This window comes from Spinacia oleracea, chromosome 3 (genome assembly GCF_020520425.1).
Source record: "Spinacia oleracea cultivar Varoflay chromosome 3, BTI_SOV_V1, whole genome shotgun sequence".
NCBI lineage: Eukaryota > Viridiplantae > Streptophyta > Magnoliopsida > Caryophyllales > Amaranthaceae > Spinacia > Spinacia oleracea.
Genome location: NC_079489.1, coordinates 145,470,190 through 145,488,756, shown reverse-complemented (window position 1 = coordinate 145,488,756; position 18,567 = coordinate 145,470,190). Strand labels below are relative to the sequence as shown.

Sequence of the window (18,567 nt, the reverse complement as noted above, 5' to 3'; positions counted from 1 at the left end):
CGCTACATCGTTGTGAAGAAAATCAACATGTACTTCAAATACCACAAGAAATGACTTACCGTTCATTGGCTATCCTGCCTCTTTTTGCCATCAAACGAACATGAACAAGCTTTAACCGAGCCTGAACCCAAGTAACTTATTAATAGTCTCAGCTCATTAACATGAACCAGCTTTAACCTAGCACGAATCCAAGTAACTTATTAAAAGTCTCGGCTCATTTATACCCCAACCGAAAAAAATATGAAACCCTTAGCCAACTATTAAAAAATGTTCACGGCCGTTGTATAATTTACAAATTATTTCAATGGTGATATAATACTAATAAACAAGTCAAATTACAAGAAATAGATACTCCGTACATTTTTTTAAACTACTCTAGCCAGTAGCAACCAACTTATAGAGGAAGCCAAGGTGAGGCTTTCTTGATAAGCCAAAACCAAAGTTCCACATGGGAACCTAAAACCGTTGAAAATTTACTCTACTCCCTCCGTTCTTAAATATTAATTTCTATTTGACATTTTCACCCGTTTCAACTCAATATTTAAATGTAAATATCTTCAAATATGTACGTTAAAGAAATGTAAAAATTCGATGTTTACTTAAATATATTTTGAAATAAGTAATGAAAAGAAAATAAAAAATTCGTTTCAATTGTGAATAGTGACAATATTTAAAAAGTCTAGAAGAGGGAGTAATCAATTTACTCCGCATCAAAAACAATTTGTTTTTATTTTATTTTATTGTTCCTGCTTTTGGCATAAGTTGAATCACAAATTCTTATTTACAAGGGTTGTACAATAAATATTGTACATCGAAGTAAAAGTTAACTCAAAATGCTTAAAAGTTAAGCTTATCTATGTAAAAGTTATCTAATTTTTAGTGAATTTTTTTTTAATTTTAATAAAACTTATTTCTTCAAAATCACTAATAATGTATAAAATTAATCATTTAACCCTTTAAAATGTTTATCTATCAATTTTTTTTACTAATATAAAAGATAATCAAAACTAGATTAAAGTTACAAAAACTTGAGTAAAAGTTATCTTGGTGTACACCTTATATGCGCAAGACCTTTTGGTTAGGTTTTCCCACAATCCAAATACATTACCCTTCTCTCCTCCTCCCTCATTTATGTTCTTCCACTAACTACGCCACTACGGCAGTTAATCACGAAGGTTCTCTCAATTGTTCGATATTCTCCTTCAATCAATTGTAAGTTATTAATCCTTGTTGTTGCTTATTCTTAATAATAACGAGTGAATCGTATTCGTATCCTTTGGAAATAATTCCTGTTATGAAATAATCCTAAAACGTGAATTTTGTTTTTATCAAGTACTCCGTCTGATCCTTTGGGACAGATGTCATTGCCGCACTAACTACACAATGTTTGCCTTGGGTTACTGCCGGATTTCTTGTCGCCTGCGTGGATGTAATTACAAATTGATCGTAGTTTCTCTGTCTAAATCGTATGTTATCTGTCTCGTTGAAGGTATAATTTCCTCAATCAATTTTTTAATAAATAGTTATTTATATTCCCATTCTATTTTATATGGTTGAATTTAGTAGTTTGGATTGTGGGCTATAAGTTAGACTCTTTTATCTTAAATTTATATTTTTAAAATTATATTCCGGATCACCGGTCTGGACCGGAAAATTCCGGGTTTTAACCTGACCGGACTAGAAAATCGGAATTGTATTTGCACACCCTAAGTTTGATGATGGAATAAAATGATTAAAGGAAAACAATTAAACGCACCGGCGAAAAATTGTGAGTAAATATAGGGAATGGAGTTATGATGATGGGTATTATTTCTTGGTCCGCTTGTTATACAAAAATTTGGTCAGATTTACTATTTATTTATTAACTAAACTTGAGTGGCTGAAGAAAAATGTATATTACCTAAAGGTTTTGTTATGAAGCTTACACTTGATTCTGCAAGAAAATTGCAGAATGTGAGTTTTGGGGAGTTTGTTTTAGTCTTCATTAATGTACTGTTGTAATTTTTTATGCTTGTTGAATTGTCTATGAGTTATGACCTGACTATAATTATATTTGTGCCCTGCACCAACCCATCTTACCACACCCAATATCCAAGCATAGCCAAATGATGTAATCCGTACTGTAGTGGCCTTATAACTAGGGGTGTTCATTAAGCCAGGTACCTGGATTGTCGGGTACTTAAAAAGTCGGTTTGTGACCCGACTCGGATAAACCGGGCACCTGGAAATCGGGTTCCCAGGTTATCTCGGGTCAGGTCACAGGTTCCCGGCATAATCATTTTTAAAAAAAAACTTTGTTAATTTTAGATACTTTTGTTTTATAGGGTGTACAGTAATACTGTACATCAAGCCCAGTTTAGGTAACCAACTTTATCTCACACGTGTGAACATCAAATGAACTTTAATTTTTTTTTTCCCGAAGGAATACTGCCCTAAACTTCATTTGCTCCTTCATCTCAAACCTAACTTGTACTTGTACTTTTAATAACTTAACTTTAACTGCAAAAAGTCTAACTTTTACATTTTTTATCTTTTTTCGGTTAATGTGAGTCTTCCAATCGTTTTGTTTCACACCTTATAGTTTTTTGTATTAAAGTTGTAGTTTAATGTTATGGAAATTGTTCTAAAAGTTAATACGGTTTTCCCTCATCTCAAACCTAACTTTTACTTTTAATAACTTCTTTAACAGCAAAAAGTGTAACTTTTACATTCTTTTTTCTAGTTAATGTGAGTTTTTCAATCTGTTTTATTTCACACCTTCTAGTTTTATGTGTTAAAGTTGTAATTCTGTAGGTTAAAATTTTGGAAATTGTTCTAAAAGTTAAGACAATGTTCCCTCAACTTTAACTGCAAATAGTCTAACTTTACATTTTTACTTTTTTTTTCAGCTAATGTGAGTCTTCCAAACTGTTTTGTTTCATATCTTGTAGTTTTCTGTGTTAAAGTTGTAGTTCGGTTAAATTTATGGAAATTGTTCTAAAAGTTAAATTTCTATAGGTTATTTATTCTCGCTCCTCGGTGAGTTATATTACAAATTTGAGAATGCTTTTACTTTCTCTACATAACGTTTTTTTATTTTTGTTGTTGAAGGATTAATAGGATTACTCGTTATTTTTGTGATTTTTTGTGAGATTAATGATTGAAATTGGATAATTTTGGGATTTTGTATGACATTCATTGCTAAATTTTATTGTTTTTGTGTTGATTTTGATTTGTTATGCCTGTCTCAGAATAGTTGTTACACTCTCTTAGGCACACAGTTTAATGCGATAAGTAGTAGTGTGGTTATCAATTGTTATTTTATTGAGAAAGTAGATGTGATAGGAGTTAGTGGAGTATTTTTTTTAATTGAATGAGAGAGGGTGTGGGGACAAAAAAAAGATTAGTGGGATGAGAGAGACAATATAATAATTGTGGGGTCATTCCTAATTTAGAAGTGTAACAACTAATCTGAGACAAACGAAAAAGGAAAGTGTTCCGGTGAGAACACTTCTTTACATGAGAATACATTTTGTATATGAGAACAAATCCTGGCCCTTGAAACTGATACATCTCAACAGTTAATACGTTCTCTTCATACAACTCGATTCTCTTCCCACTTTGCCCTCTCATTTTCACGACATTCTTTTTCCTCCATCTCCATTGAAGCTTCTTCTTCAAGCTTCTTCCTCCATTAAATCTTCTTCTTCCTAGGTTCTTTCGAGGTTTTTTTGAGCTTCTTTCTCCATTAAAGGTCGTTCTGAACTTTGTCTTCTCTATTTCTCCTCCAATTGCTCATTCAGAAAACCCTAAATCAAGTGTTTAGAAAGATATTAAGTTCATAAATGTACCTATGGATCGGTAGGTTAAAGACGGGTAGCATTTTTCTGAAGATGAGCTTCAGCTTCTCTGCAAATTGGTATTTTTCTCTCTCCTGATGTTTGTGTGCGATTTTCACCTCTTTTGAATAAAATCAGTTTCCTTGCTTAATCTTTCCATTTTTACTTTAATAACCGACTAATTGTATAATGTTCTTCCGTGAATTTTGTTATTTTGAGAAATAATTCTGCATTGCAATTTGGATTTAAGGAGAAATGATTGATATAGGTTTCAGAGTTACATGTATTGAAGAATTGTTTATATTGGATTCTTGAGATTACCAACTTGTACTTGGATTAGTTTTGTTGCTAAACGGTTTGTTAGTTTTGGACAAACAGAGATTTAAATTCATTTAGTTAAGTCAAGATTATTGCTCTAGTCATGGATTTCAAAATAAGAACCCTAAGTTGAGTTACAACTTTGTTAATTGAAAATGAATGTAGACTGGTGGTATAACAGACACAGAATTTGGAGTTGGCCTGAATACTACTGTACTCATTTTTGATTTGTGAGTATTTGAGTTCATTGGCCTAGGTGAAATGGAAAGCATGAGAAACATAGAGCATGCTTTTAGCAAGGGGTGTTCCATGGACATAGCTACAAGTCTCTTAATAGAATCACCTAGATTCAATATGACCTTTTGCATCAACATGTTAGATGCCCTACTTTTTGTGGTTGGAAGGAAAGTAGGATTTAGGTACTAATGTTTTGAAGAATGTTAAGATGTTGGAAGTTATTGGAAGTTTTTTTCATTCATATTGCTGCTAGAATGTTGTAAAAGTACTACGCTGGTGGGTTATACTAACAAACAGATGTCCTACGGAAAGGCATGTAATATACCTTTTTAAATTGTCAAGTCCCTTGCTGGTTGGGTAAGAGATTTAGGCAGGGAGATGAAATTGGTAACACCGTTAAGGTTGTGCTGGACTGGTAAATACTCAAAGTAGCCCATGGTAGGAATAAGTGTGTAAGAAACTTCGTTTGGCTTGCAGAGTGGGTTAAGATTAACAACAAAGTATGTCTGCCTGGTAAGGAACTCAGAGACGGGGTGGGATGAGAGGATTGGGGATTTATCGCCGTTGGGTCTGAAATTATGCCAGGTCTTAACAGCTTCTTCAGTGATCCACAATGATTGTGTTGATTCTTGTCCATGATTTATTGTGGTGGATCTTTACTGAAAGTGATGATGTGATATAATGTTGAACGAAGATAGCAATGGGTTACTTGGTCTACCCTATTTTTTGAACTCTTTGAGATATTTGATTATCGAAACTGGTTCAACCCATTCGATGGAGACCAAGTAAATTTTAAAAAACATAATCTCATTGCTGGTTGAATACTCGTATCAAGTTTCAATATTTGCTTCCACTAATTTTATATGCAAGTTTAGTTAGTGGGTAAAAGAAATGGAGTTGTATTTGAGCTTGTATCGCTCATTGTCATTTTATTTTGCTTATGAATTCTTTTTACAACTTTAGTCTAAAAACACTTGAAATTGGACTTCAATACTCTTGGACTCTGGGAAGAATTGCAACAAAAACACTCGTAACCTAACAGAAAGAGGAAAGTATCATAGTCTTGCCTTAAATAATAGAGTAAAGAATCAGCTGCTTTTGTTTGGGTATTCTTAGACAACCTAATGCAACATAGGACTTTCTTCGACCTTTTTTCCAATTAATTTCTTTTGGGATACCTTTCCATATAAATTTACTTTTTACAATGGGAAAACTGTTTTGTAAGGGAATGAGTAACATTATTGCATTTGGTTCTGATGAGTAAGTCTTGAATGATACAGGGGTATAGTGAGGACTTTTATGAGCGACTTCTATATGGATTGGCGATTTTTTGTGAGATATAAGGATACTGTCAACGGAACTTGAGTGACTTGGACTTGTCCTATTATTTACTCCCGTCTCATATAAAACTTTGATGGTTCCAATCCATCATGTAGTCATGTTCTAGGCTTTTCCCTATCCGTTTCTCTACCATCTTGCAAATAAGGAGATAAAGATGATCTGTTGCGACTTTAGCTATCTGTTTTAGGTATTATATCTGTTGGAGATTATTTTTCATAAATGCTTGCTACATTTTGGTGATTATTTGCTCCTATGGTTAGCTGCCAGCTAATATCAATAATATACCAATAAAGTTTTATTATTAATATTACTGTGGAATTTTCGGAGAGCTGGTATAAGTAAACCTTGTGTATTTTATGTTTTTAACTATTGACTTCATGTGCCAATTCATTTGTAAGTTCCCCCAGCCTAAACTCCCTCCTCTCTCCCTCTAGATACCGTTGGCCTGTTCAGATGTCAAGAGATAATACGGAAACACATTTTTTATCAAGACAAGTAGGCAATGAACTTGTAATTAAGAGGCAGAACACAAATAAGGGTATCTCTGGTCACGGGGCGACATTTTCGAAGAATATCAAGAGTTCATTTTCACCTTTGCGGTTCTTGAAGTGTTTTGGTGTAGGCATTAGAATTGGAACCAATTACATTGTCAAATAAAGGAAAGTCTCTAGACTTGTCATTATAAGAGTAAGACACAGTCATTTTTGCCATTTGACCATTCTTTCAGAAAAAACTAGGACAAAGTGGAACATTGTAAACAAGATGCGATTAAGCAATGATAAGAAAAGAACAGTAAAACAAAGGCCGCTTTGCAGGTGATTAATAACGACAAAACAATAATTGACAAACAGACATACCGCTTGATGTAAGCTCTCAAAAGGCCGCTTTGCACAATGTGAAAGCCTGATGCTTTCTGAATTTGGAATAGGTTTTTAGCGACCAATGATTGTTTAGAAGTAATATCGCGCTCATTAAAATAGTTGAACATATCATCCCTAATTCCTAAAATAGTGAACTGAAAACTAAGGTTAGTTTTCTTGGCAGTAGTTTTTACTGCAGTAAATGTCTTCCCCAGTCCTGTTTTTGCTTTGTTTTGGTATCCATGTCACAAAATAAATTTTGTTTTGTCGGTCTAAATTAAGTCAATATCTGAATACTAAATAGGTTTCTTATTTTTTATTTCTTGATAGGGCAAAGTGTAGGTCTGATTTCAGATTGAAGCATATTATAGTGGAAATATTCTGTACGCCAATTTACAGCATGTAATTGTACAGTTTGGTGCTCATTTGATCTTGTTGCTGCCAATGTCAATGTCCTTTCATGGTCTTTTATAGAATCAGGAAATTTTTGTGCTGAACTAGTTTGTTAATATTGTGTAGTTTTGGGTACGTTTGATGTACATTTGCGTTACTTAAGATGTACCCTAATGCTAAACTTGGACAGGTAAAAATTATGAAATTGTGAAGAAATATTGGAAGAATGGCGAAAAACGAACCAAAAAAGAAGAGGAGGCTAAGCTAACTCGAGCCATCACAAGGTAAAAAACTTGATTTTATTTAATAACCAGATTCTTCAATATTCTTCTTTTTTTATTCAATAACTTCACCTTTATAATGTACTAAATCAAATATGACCAGTAGGCAGACACGATCTAGAGTTGAATCTCAAACTCAACTTGTTGTACAACGTGAACTACTGCAGAAGTATTGGTTATTGTTATTTGTTATTGTTATTGGTTATTGATTATTGGTTATTGTTCAACTTGTTGTTCCCCCATTGCAAACTTTCAACTTGTTCGATATTCCCATAGATAATATGTGTTGGACATGATACCATTCAAAATTTAACCAACTCGATTTCATGTTTGGTCCTTATGTGCTTTATTCCTGTTGCTTTAGAAAATGAGCTTCCTCTGTATATATCAAGTATACAAACAGTAATTGTTTATGTTTATAATTAACACAACCATAACAAAATGCATCTGCTGATTAGGATAATGTGAAAACTAAGGCATACATTAAAGGTCCGAGTTAGGGGAGCTTGAAAAGAATAAATCTCGTCTTCAGAAAAAAGTGGATGGATAGACATAGAGAAACTTAACTACACAGAGGAATAGGAAAGAGGGGATCCTATTATTTATACAACTGATGTGAACCGAAGGGCAACAGATTAGAGAAAAACATGCCTCTGATTCACACTAATGCAAAAAACCCTCATGTTGTTGCTTTGCTTCCTATTCATTTTCTTATTTGTGTAGTAATTTTTATGTCATATTTTGCAGCGATCATTCTTTGGAAGTTGCACAAGTAAGAGAAGAATAAGGAATGCAAGTTATTGTGAGGAGAGAGAGTGAGAAGGTCAAGACATTTTCCAGAATGTCCCCTGCCACTTTGTATAAGCTACTTGTGGGTAATAGGAACTTCAAGGGTTTGACTGAAAAACAAAAAGATGATGTTCATGCAATAGGATTTGGTAGATTATTAGATCTACTGATAGAAGAGTTGCCATGGGATCTCTGTCGGTGGCTAGTTAAATTTTTTGATCATTTTCATTCCTCTCTTCTTTTGGATACGGGTAAAATGAAAATAACATTAGATGATGTTTATGTTTCTTTGGGATTGCCAAGAGGTGCAAAAAAGGTTATTGAAGCAAAGGCTAGGGATCCTAGTGTTGAGTATACAAAAATTGTTAGCGATTGGTTTCATAATTTAGGAGTTAACAATACTGTGAAAGTGGGGGATATTGTGAAGAATATTAAGGTTCTGGTGGATGGAGGGGAAATATTTAAGAGGAGCTTTGTCGTTCTTGTAGTTTCAACATTGTTGAATGGAAATAAAAATGCTAAAGCAAACTACAAGATATTGAAATCTTTAGGGGATGTTAATGATGTTAAGGACATGAATTGGTGCCAATACACATTAGAAGCTCTATGTGATTGTAGTAGGGAATGGCACGCCGAAAATGGAGATGGTTTGTTTAAAGGGCCTCCTATAGTTCTACTGGTATGATTCCAATCCTTTTGTTTTTACAGTTTCTTATCTAAGGTATTCTATTTTACAAGTTAAAATCATGTTTCTTATCTGATGCTTTTTATTATGATTTTTGTTTTGAAATACAAATAGGGAAAACATAAGGAAAAAGGCATATGTTTCTTTTGTTTTTGTTTAGTTTTAGTTTTAGTTTTTGTTTAGTTTTTGTTTTTGTTTAGTTTTAGTTTTTGATGTCCTTTTTGTTTTGTTTTTGTTTAGTTTTTGTTTTTGATGTCCTTATTAGGAAGGAATGACACGTGTCATCTCCTGGTGAAGCCTTAGTATTTTCCTTTTTAAATTACTTTTTAAATATTTAAAAATAAATTATTAGTTTTTCCAAAAATTTCAAATAAACGATAATAATAGGAAAAGTTTTTTAAAAAAACGTGTGAAATATTATAATCAGAAAAGTAAATTTACCGCCATTTTTAACAAAATTTTCAAATAAATGATAATAATAGAAAAAGTCATAGAAAACAAAACGTGTGAAAAGGAATAAAAAAAAAAGTAAATTTTTGGCCATTTTTAACAACATTTTAAATTAAATGATAATAATAGAAAAAGTCAAAAAAATAAATGTACTAACTGGAAGCAACAGAAAAGTAAAATTTTGGAAAAGATGATAATTCACAAGATTACATCAATCAATACAAAATCCTGTGGAAAAGATAACATTAGACTAATTTTCCGGATAGAATACTCGGCTACAAAAATAAAGTTCCTAAATAAACGGAGCATCTAAAATTTAGGAGATAATAACGGTTTAACAGCTGATGAAATCCCTTAAAAATAGATCACAAAAGAAAAGAATAAAAATAATCTACGGTTTACAATTTTACATAATGTACAACTGATTATAAAAATAATCTAAAAACAATGTATTTTCCTGCAGTAGGTAACAAATGAATAAAAAAATTCAAAAAAAATAAAATAATAGCCAAGTTCTGTACAAATTTCTATTCAAATCCACAAATTATTCGTGAATTGATATTTTCCACCTTTCTAAGTCCCTCCAAAATAGGAAAGCATAGAACAAGATTACAAAAATATCTCAGAAATTACGTACAAAACTTATAAAATACGAAATTTAAGGGAATTATAAAATTATAAAATACTCCCTGCTTATCCAGTAATCCCAAGAATCCAGAATAATCACAACAAATTAGGGTAACCTAGAATTCAACCCCATAAGCAACATTATATATACTCCCTTCTCAACCACACAATAATATCAAACATCTATCTATTCAAATATACGTAAAGTCTTAGGAAAAAAATGGCGAAGAATTTTACACCCACACACACTATTAATCCATCTATAGAAAACATAACGATACAAGCAAGGGTTGTCCGACTATGGACCGTTCCTGCCTTCAATAATCCGAGTGAAACACATGCTATTGAAATGATTTTACTAGATGCAGAGGTAATTTCATCATTCATATTGTGTTATATTCGATATTAATATTCAAGTTTTTGTATGCTGCCAACTACTTTTTTATTTTATTTTTATTGTATACTAGGGAGGCAGGATTCAAGCTTCTATTAAAAAGTCTTTTATCGGCGGAATGTTTTCACCGAAGGACAAGCATACAATATTTCGTATTTTGGTCTTGGAAAGAATGCTGGAGACTATAAACCCACGATGCATTCATACAAAATTAACTTTAGAATGTTTACTCAAACTCAAGCCGTAGAAGTGGTTGCATCGACCATTCCTATGGATGGTTTTGATTTTAAGTCTTATGAAGTACTAAAAGATCTAGACAACAGTGTGTTAATCGGTATAAAAATCTACTTAGTTTTTGGTATATTATATATATATTTTATATTATTTACTTTTAATATCAAATTTTTGTAAAAACATATTGTATTGGATATCTTTCTGGAATATTATCAATTGATCAATTTATTAGAGATGGTAACCCCCAAAAAATGCGCAATATTCAACTAGAGGATTTGCAGTAAGTATATTTTTAATGTTTTTTAAGGAAAATACAATTATTATTTTTGTACTAACTTTGTTGTGTTGTCAATATCAGTAAAAATTTCTTGAATTGTACTTTGTGGAATCAATATGCTGATCAATACTCCCTCCGTCCCGGAATACTCGATCCGGTTTGACCGGCACAGAGTTTAAGAAACTTGAATTGACTTATTTAATTTAATAGGTAGTAGTTGATAGTGGGGTATTATTTTAATGTAGTTAGTGGGAGGTGGGTTAAGAGGTGGGGTTGTGGGAGAGTAGGGGTTGAATTTTTAATTACTTTTTGTATGGAGTAGGGGGTAGGTGGGTTAATAGGGGTGGAGTGAGAAATAATATAATATTGTTAGAATATTTCCATTTTTAGAAACAGGTCAAGTATTAAGGGACGGCCCGATAAGGAAAACAGGTCAAGTATTTCGGGACGGAGGGAGTAGACAACATACTTTTCTAATCATTCAAATTGTCAAGTTTTTATTGCCATCCAGTATGCAAAAATCAAGACTTTTCATGGTATATATATTATTTGAGTTGAATTAAATCCTTATGTCATTTTATGCATTGATGGGGTTTTGCATTCTTATACGTTTTATCTTTCTTACGCATTTAAAGGTGTTGTTGGAATATCGAGTTCCCTATTTGTGACTAAACTCCATATAAATACTGATATTGCAGAGATAAATGATTTTAAAGAGCAGTATGTGTATTTTTTTGTTGTCCTTACTACTATTTTTTTCTTATCTAAATAAACTTTTATAATAAGTATACTTGCAAAAAAAAAAATTATGTAGATTTGGGAGTGAAGGAAAGACTTCTTCAGAAATGGTGGCACAAATAAGTAGTCACATCTCTCAGAAAAATGAAAACGAGTTCCTAAAAAAATCGGAGAGGAAATATGTTGATGAGATTCTTGAAATGCAGGAGGTGAGCACATTAATTCTTTTATTCGATCCTTATATAGATAGAAAAAAAAAAAATCACTCTCAAGATACTAATTTTGGATTTTTATGGCATAGGTTTGCAACTGTGTGACATTAGCCACTATCGACTCTATTGAGCTTGAGAATAGTTGGTTCTACCTTGCATGTAAGAAAGACTACAAGAAAGTTCAAGATCAAAAAATTGATGAGCTAACGAAGTTTTGGTGCGAAAAGTGCAATAATTATGTAGATCCTGTTCCAAGGTTCAAACTTCAAGTAAGGGTGATGGATGAATCAGGAAGTGCTTCATTTGTTATTTTTGATCGCGAGGTGGTACAAATCTTAGGAAAGTTTGCATTGCATATAAGAGAATGCCGAATAAAGATTGTTCCTATATATGTTACTATATACGGATATTTCATGAAATGCCCTTAAGTTTTTCCATAATTCACCAAACGCCCATCAAGTTTCAATAATTCATAAAATACCCCTCACAATTCGTACAAATACCCAACATACCCTTACTAATAACGGACCGTTAGTCTGCCGTTAGCCAAGTTTTCTATTCACCCAAATGCCCCTATTCTGAAACTTATTTCACCAAATGCCCCTATTGTGAAACTTATTTCACCAAATGCCCCAAACTTAAGTATAGCTATTTTGATGTTTCAGCGACTAGTTTTTGTGTTTGAAAGGTAGCTATTGGTCACGGTTGACTATAAAAGCCCCTTTGCTGAATGGTTCTTGTAAGTTAGATGTTATTTTGATTTGCTTTGCTAATTTCATAAGATTTTTGTCATTAGTTTTCTTTCAAAATCATCATCCAAACCCAATGAGTCCACATATACTAGAGTACCTACTAATTTTTGTTATTGTGGTAGGAAATTTGTCATTCGAAGCTTTGATACAACACTCAATCCACAAAGGTTGTACTACAAGTGTGATCCTTGAAACAATCTGAGATGGTGAAAGGGAGTAGTTGAGCAAAAAAACAAGGGGCAACAACACGAAGGACAATGCGGGGGAAGCTTAGGCGAAGGAGAAAGTATTGAAAACAGGCGAAACAGTAAGATGCAAGAAGAATTGAAGCAAATGAAGAAGAAGCTAAAACAACAACAAAAAGTAGTCAAAGTTGTAATACAAATGGGGATATTGATGTTTGTAATTTTACTGTTTGTAATCATGAAGTAAACACAAGTAATGAGAAACAAATTCACATTTCATAAATAATTGATGTTGCATAATCTGCACAAAATACCAAACTAGGAAGCATTTCTGTTTTTAGCTTCACTTACAAAACATCTTTGCACCAACTACATTTAATGTTATTTTCTACTCAATGAATATGTGCAAGATCAAAACAGATGTGCAAAAAACTACCCAAAAAGCATTAACAGCTATCCAGAAGAGCTTGTGGAACACCACTTCAACCTCCATTCCTACCACAATAACAAAATTTGTTAGGTACCCTAATATATGTGGACTCATTTGGTGTGGAAGATGATTTTGAAAGAAAACTCATGACACAAATCTTATGAAATTAGCAAAGTAAAGTAAAATAACATCTAAAATACAAGAACCATTCAGCAAAGGGGTTTTTATAGCCAACCATGACCAAGAACCACTTTTCAAACACAAAAACTAGCTGTCGGAACATCAGAATAGCTATATTTAAATTTGGGGCATTTGGTAAAATAAGTTTCCTACTAGGGGCATTTGGTGAAATAAGTTTCAGAATAGGGGCATTTGGGTGAATTGGAAACTTGGCTAACGGCGGACTAACGGTCCGTTATTAGTAAGGGTATGTTGGGTATTTGTACGAATTGTGAGGGGTATTTTATGAATTATTGAAACTTGATGGGCGTTTGGTGAATTATGGCAAAACTCGAGGGCATTTCATGAAATTTCCGTACTATATACTAAAAGTGTATTACATATTATTGTAGATCTTTTGATCAATTTTTAAACTTGATCCAGGATGGAAATAAAGATGACAGTGCTTAAAGATTTAAAAGAACTACTGGACTGTAAATTTTTATTAAAAGTTAAAGTTACAGATTATAACCTTAAGGAAAGCTGCCCATTATTCACAGTAACAAAGATGTCTGATGATGTAGACCTTATAAAGACATTTCAAGATGTAGAGGATCCTAATGAGGTACTTTTATAATCAAATAAAACTCTAATACTTTAACAATATACAATTGCTTACCCTCTCTGTTTATAATAGGTTATGGAGCATGAAGAACAACTAGATGTGACTTCAAAATCTGTCAACCATTGCAAGGATACTAACACAGAGAAGGTATAAAAATAAATATCTAAAAGTATATTAAACACACGTATACATTTGTTGTTTGAGAGACATGTATCTAATTAGGTCTATTATATGCAGAATATACTCAACAATGACAATGAGAATATGGATGACAATTGTGAGGAACTTTGTATCACTCCAAACCATAAAAGAAGCTTTGAAGAGTTGGGGTGCACAAGCTCAGAAGGGCATATTATATCATCTGATTTTTCTACTAATAAAACTCAGCGAAAGATTGTCGTCAAAAAAGAGAAGGACTAAAGTGACTTGAAAAAGAATTAAGAGTATTTATTTTCATTTGTAGTGTTAATATTCTGGTGTTTTTTTTTAGTTTAAAGCTTTTCTGTTTGATGATTTTGGATTTTGAAGTGTTATTTTCTTTTCATGTCGTTTTTATTGGTTAATGTTTGATGATTTTGGATTTTGAAGTGTTCTTTTCTTTTCATGTTGTTTTTATTGGTTAATAAAAGCCTTTGAATTTTTTCAATTTTCATGCTTTGTTCCTTATTTTTTAATACTTGATTATAGTTAATAGCATGATAAGTTTGAACCAAAACAGAAACCGTTATGGGCGTTAAAACTTACACAACAAAATTGACCAAAGATCATGATAAGACTTGAAAATAGATAGGAGACGTATACAACAACGTACCAGGTTCAACTACTGTTTAAAAAAAAATATATAAAGTAGAATAAAAAAACTGTGATGCATGAGTCTTTTATAGCACTGAGAAGCTGCTCCCTCAATTCAATAGCTTCTCTCTTTTGGATGCGAACACTGAATCTTATACTAATCATAGAGGGTAAGCTAGGCTGAAATTATTGAAATTGGTATTGCAGTAACATTCGGCTAAGGGTAACAAGAATGTACCAGGTTCAGCTAATGTGAATGGAAAATAAAAAGTATAATACAAACCTGAACAGGTCCTTTCATAGCACTAAGGAGCTGGCCGTGCAGAGAAAAATCAGCAACTGCATTCGTTAGCTTCTCCTTCCAGATGCGAACATTGTCAAACCTAGAAAAGAAAAAGAAAAACTGAATTTTAAACTGATCAGAAAGAGTAATCTAGAATCAGTACCTTGGATTAAGAATAGGAAAATTGAATCATTAGGAATACAATTAAGCTACTGTTGTAAATTTTAATCCATTTTTCACACAACGCACTGATTTCCACACACTGCTATTGCACATTTCCACACAACGCACTGATTTCCACAAACACCCATTTTTATTACCCTCATCTGAAACACTATCAACAACTACCCCGCAACAAAATCTATGCCAGTGCGGTGTTTGGCAAGGCAAGTCATATGAATGGTGTAACGCCGAGGGCAGGGTGGTGTAGCCCAGAATATGGGCATGTGAAGGTGAGTGTAGATGCTGCAGTGTTTGCTGGAGGAAGGGTGGGGCTGGGGGCTGTGTTGAGGTCGAGTGAAGGGGCGATGTTAGCTGTGGGGTGAGACGACATAAGACAACCTGGGATGCAAGACTTGGGGAAGCGATGGCTGCTCGCTTTGGCCTGTGGGTAGCTAACAGACATGCCTATTTAAAGTTGAGTTGCAGTGCAGTGGCGAAGGCAATATGCAAGGGGAAGCTAGAACTCGTTTAGACTTGATTCTGGATGATACAATTAATATTGGATTGAACTTTACTTCTTTTAAATGCAGTCATGTTCATAGAGCCAGGAATGCCGTGGCTCATTAGGCAACAAGATTAATTCCCTCTAACGGGGTGGAGCAGATTTTTGTAGATTCGTTCCCGCAAGGTATCACAACCATAGCGTGCCTTGATTTGATTCAGTAATAAAACTGCCCCGTTCTAACCTCAAATAAAAAAAAACCACCCTGCAGCAATAACCACAGAACAAGTATTACTAATTTACTATAAGGGATTCATAATGAGTGATATAAATATATAGTATGATCCAAGTGAAAGCTCGACATGATGGCTCCCACAGGTAGAGTATCAGTATCATTAAACAAAGGCTGAATGCAGTTTACCTTGATGCACATTGCATTATTCAAATACCTACTTTATTGCCTATTTACCTACACATAAACAAAGGCTTAATGCAGATTACATGAATGACGAATCTATAAGGGCATTGCCCCTTAAAGGAATGGAAAGTTCGGAGAAGAGAAAACTTCAAAAGAGTTAAAAAATACGAGCCTATGGTCAAAAAACATTCAGAACGAGCCAAATTATAATACTAACAATTAATTGAGGTGACAACGCTAATTCAACTTGGATAGAAGTTAGAACTAACAGAAGCAACACAAATATTTGGTACACTTATGCTTTGTCGTTATTTTCGAATCCCATAAAAGTGACAGATTATCCAATCCCATAAAAGTGAAATATTTTTAAATCCCATAAAAGTGACAGATTTTTGAATCCCTTAAAAATGACAGATTTCTAAATTCCATAAAAGTGATGGATATATAAAAGATAAAATCATAAAAGATATTGTAATCTAGGGAAAAAAAGAGTTTGACACTTTATTGATGATTAAGGAAAATATAGTGTAATGACAGATTTTTAAAACCCTAAAAGTGACAGATAATTATGGGATAAAACTAAAAAAGAATCATTAATAGTTTGCCGCCAATATCAGATTCTTAATTTATACATTTGTCACTGTAAACCCTAACAGTTTCTAAAGTAGAAAAATAATGAATCCACGTTTGCTAGATAATTATCATTAATAGGACCTGTCATTTTTAAGCTACATTCTTAACCAGAAAAGTTTGATCAGAGGCAGAAAAGAATGGATCAAATGCTTAAGAAAAATGGCAGGATGAACAGAATAACCATTTTAAGGGAAAAGCGACAACGACTATCAATAGAAGCAAGAAGAACATCAAGCCAGTCAAGAATACCACTAAGAGATATATCAAATGGCAAGTACTCTTATTAATTCTTTAACATTTACGGCTGAGCATTATAGAGGGTGTTTGCATTGAAAAAAAAGGAACATATTTTTTTAGATAAGAGTATTCTTAATGTTTTGTTAATATACCTCAACTTTGTAGTCTCCGATGATCATGGCCAATCATCTTCAAGTCAGAATCAGTTTCGTACTCCTGGAGAACTAGAAACATCATCTGTGTATCATAGCACCGAAGACTCTCATTGCATCAATGGGTTTGCTGCATCTAATCATTCACCTGAATCAATCAAACAAATGGCGACCAGTGGCATGAATATAACACCTGATAGATTCACAAGCGAAAACAATACTAACCATGCAAGTACTTCTTCAAGTATCTATTATATTTTACAGGCTATTACACCGTAAAAATTCAAATTAAAAATTCAGTCAGATTCCAAACTACTTATACATTAACACAAGTATCATTCTCATTATAGCATTTGGGCATCATATGGATATCGATAGCGAAGATAACTCAAATGTTGATTATGAAGGTATTGGCCGACCATTTATCTTTTGTTTAATGTATTATTCTGTAGCTTATTACTATATAAATTTCAATACAGAACACGAGATCGTCGATGAACTGATTGAGGACGACCTAAATATTGACATTGAAGGTTTGAAACATCTCATCATTTCCACGCCCACCCTCTCTGTTAGTAAAGCTCATTGTAAATTAATTATGCTACATTTTTTTGGGCATTCAAGGTGGGAACGATATATATGCGGATGTTACTGGTTTTGATTGTACTTATTCCGTAACTATTTATATTTTAATAACTAACAATCACCTATATGATATTTATGTTCCAAACGTATTGATTAAACATGTAGGCTATTGGGACATTGGAGATCCAACATACACATGTGAATATTGTGATGCATTCATGTGGTTTGAAGAGAGAGCTAGAAAAGATCGAAAAACAAACCCAAAATTTAACAAATGTTGCATGCAAGGAAAGGTTCAACTTCCTAAGCTCCAAGATCCACCTAAAGTACTTCAGGATCTATACACAAATCAAGATTCAGAGAGCAAGAATTTCCAGGAAAATACACGACCATATAATATGATGTTTGCTTTTACTTCAATGGGTGGGAAGATTGATTCATCCGTCAACAAGGGACGTGGTCCATTTACCTTTAGATTATATGGACAAAATTACCATAGAATAGGGAGTTTATTGCCAACAACAGGATCATCATCGAAATTTTCACAACTATATATATATGATACTGAAAACGAAGTATCTAACAGAATGCATGCTTACAGGTGTGTTGTGATTACCTTAAAATTATGTTAAAATTGCATATTATTCTTGAATCGTTGTTGACCCCATTGGCGTGACCTAAAGTGTATTCCTAACTGATATTTTTTCCCAATGTATTCATGCAGCTCAAACAGTGAAAGAAACGCAAGGAACGCATTAGATGATTCAATTGTTGAAAGTTTGCGAGAGATGTTGGATGCATAAAATCCTCTAGCGCAGGCATTTAGGGTGGCTAGGGATCGATTTGAATCCAATAATGAGGAGTCTGTTAAGCTTAAACTCATTGGAAATAGGGAAAGTGATGGCAGCACTTACAATCTACCAACTGCATCCGAAGTGGCTGCTCTTATTGTTGTAGATATTGGGAGTTCAACAGGAGAAAGAGATATTATAGTTGAG

General features: G+C 33.2%; 1 protein-coding gene across 8 annotated transcripts; it reads left to right on the top strand.

The window, feature by feature from the left end:
- The first annotated feature begins 1,140 nt into the window (after positions 1 to 1,140).
- Positions 1,141 to 12,877, top strand: LOC110795532 (uncharacterized). 8 transcript variants are annotated; one of them, XR_008931206.1, is made up of 6 exons: positions 3,407 to 3,898; positions 7,158 to 7,251; positions 7,996 to 8,716; positions 11,519 to 11,651; positions 11,744 to 12,393; positions 12,529 to 12,877. XR_008931206.1 is itself a non-coding variant. In XM_022000547.2 (5 exons), exons 4-5 carry the CDS (start codon positions 8,039 to 8,041, stop codon positions 10,438 to 10,440), a joined length of 852 nt encoding a protein of 283 aa, XP_021856239.1. In that variant the 5' UTR covers positions 1,141 to 1,212; positions 1,334 to 1,489; positions 7,158 to 7,251; positions 7,996 to 8,038; the 3' UTR covers positions 10,441 to 10,660. The 8 variants fall into 8 exon arrangements, 5 of the variants coding, with proteins under 5 accessions (XP_021856239.1, XP_021856240.1, XP_056696860.1 ...); XR_002535317.2 differs by having other exon boundaries at positions 3,467 to 3,898; positions 11,744 to 11,923; XM_022000547.2 differs by lacking the exons at positions 3,407 to 3,898; positions 11,519 to 11,651; positions 11,744 to 12,393; positions 12,529 to 12,877 and adding exons at positions 1,141 to 1,212; positions 1,334 to 1,489; positions 10,267 to 10,660.
- The last annotated feature ends 5,690 nt before the right edge of the window (positions 12,878 to 18,567 follow it).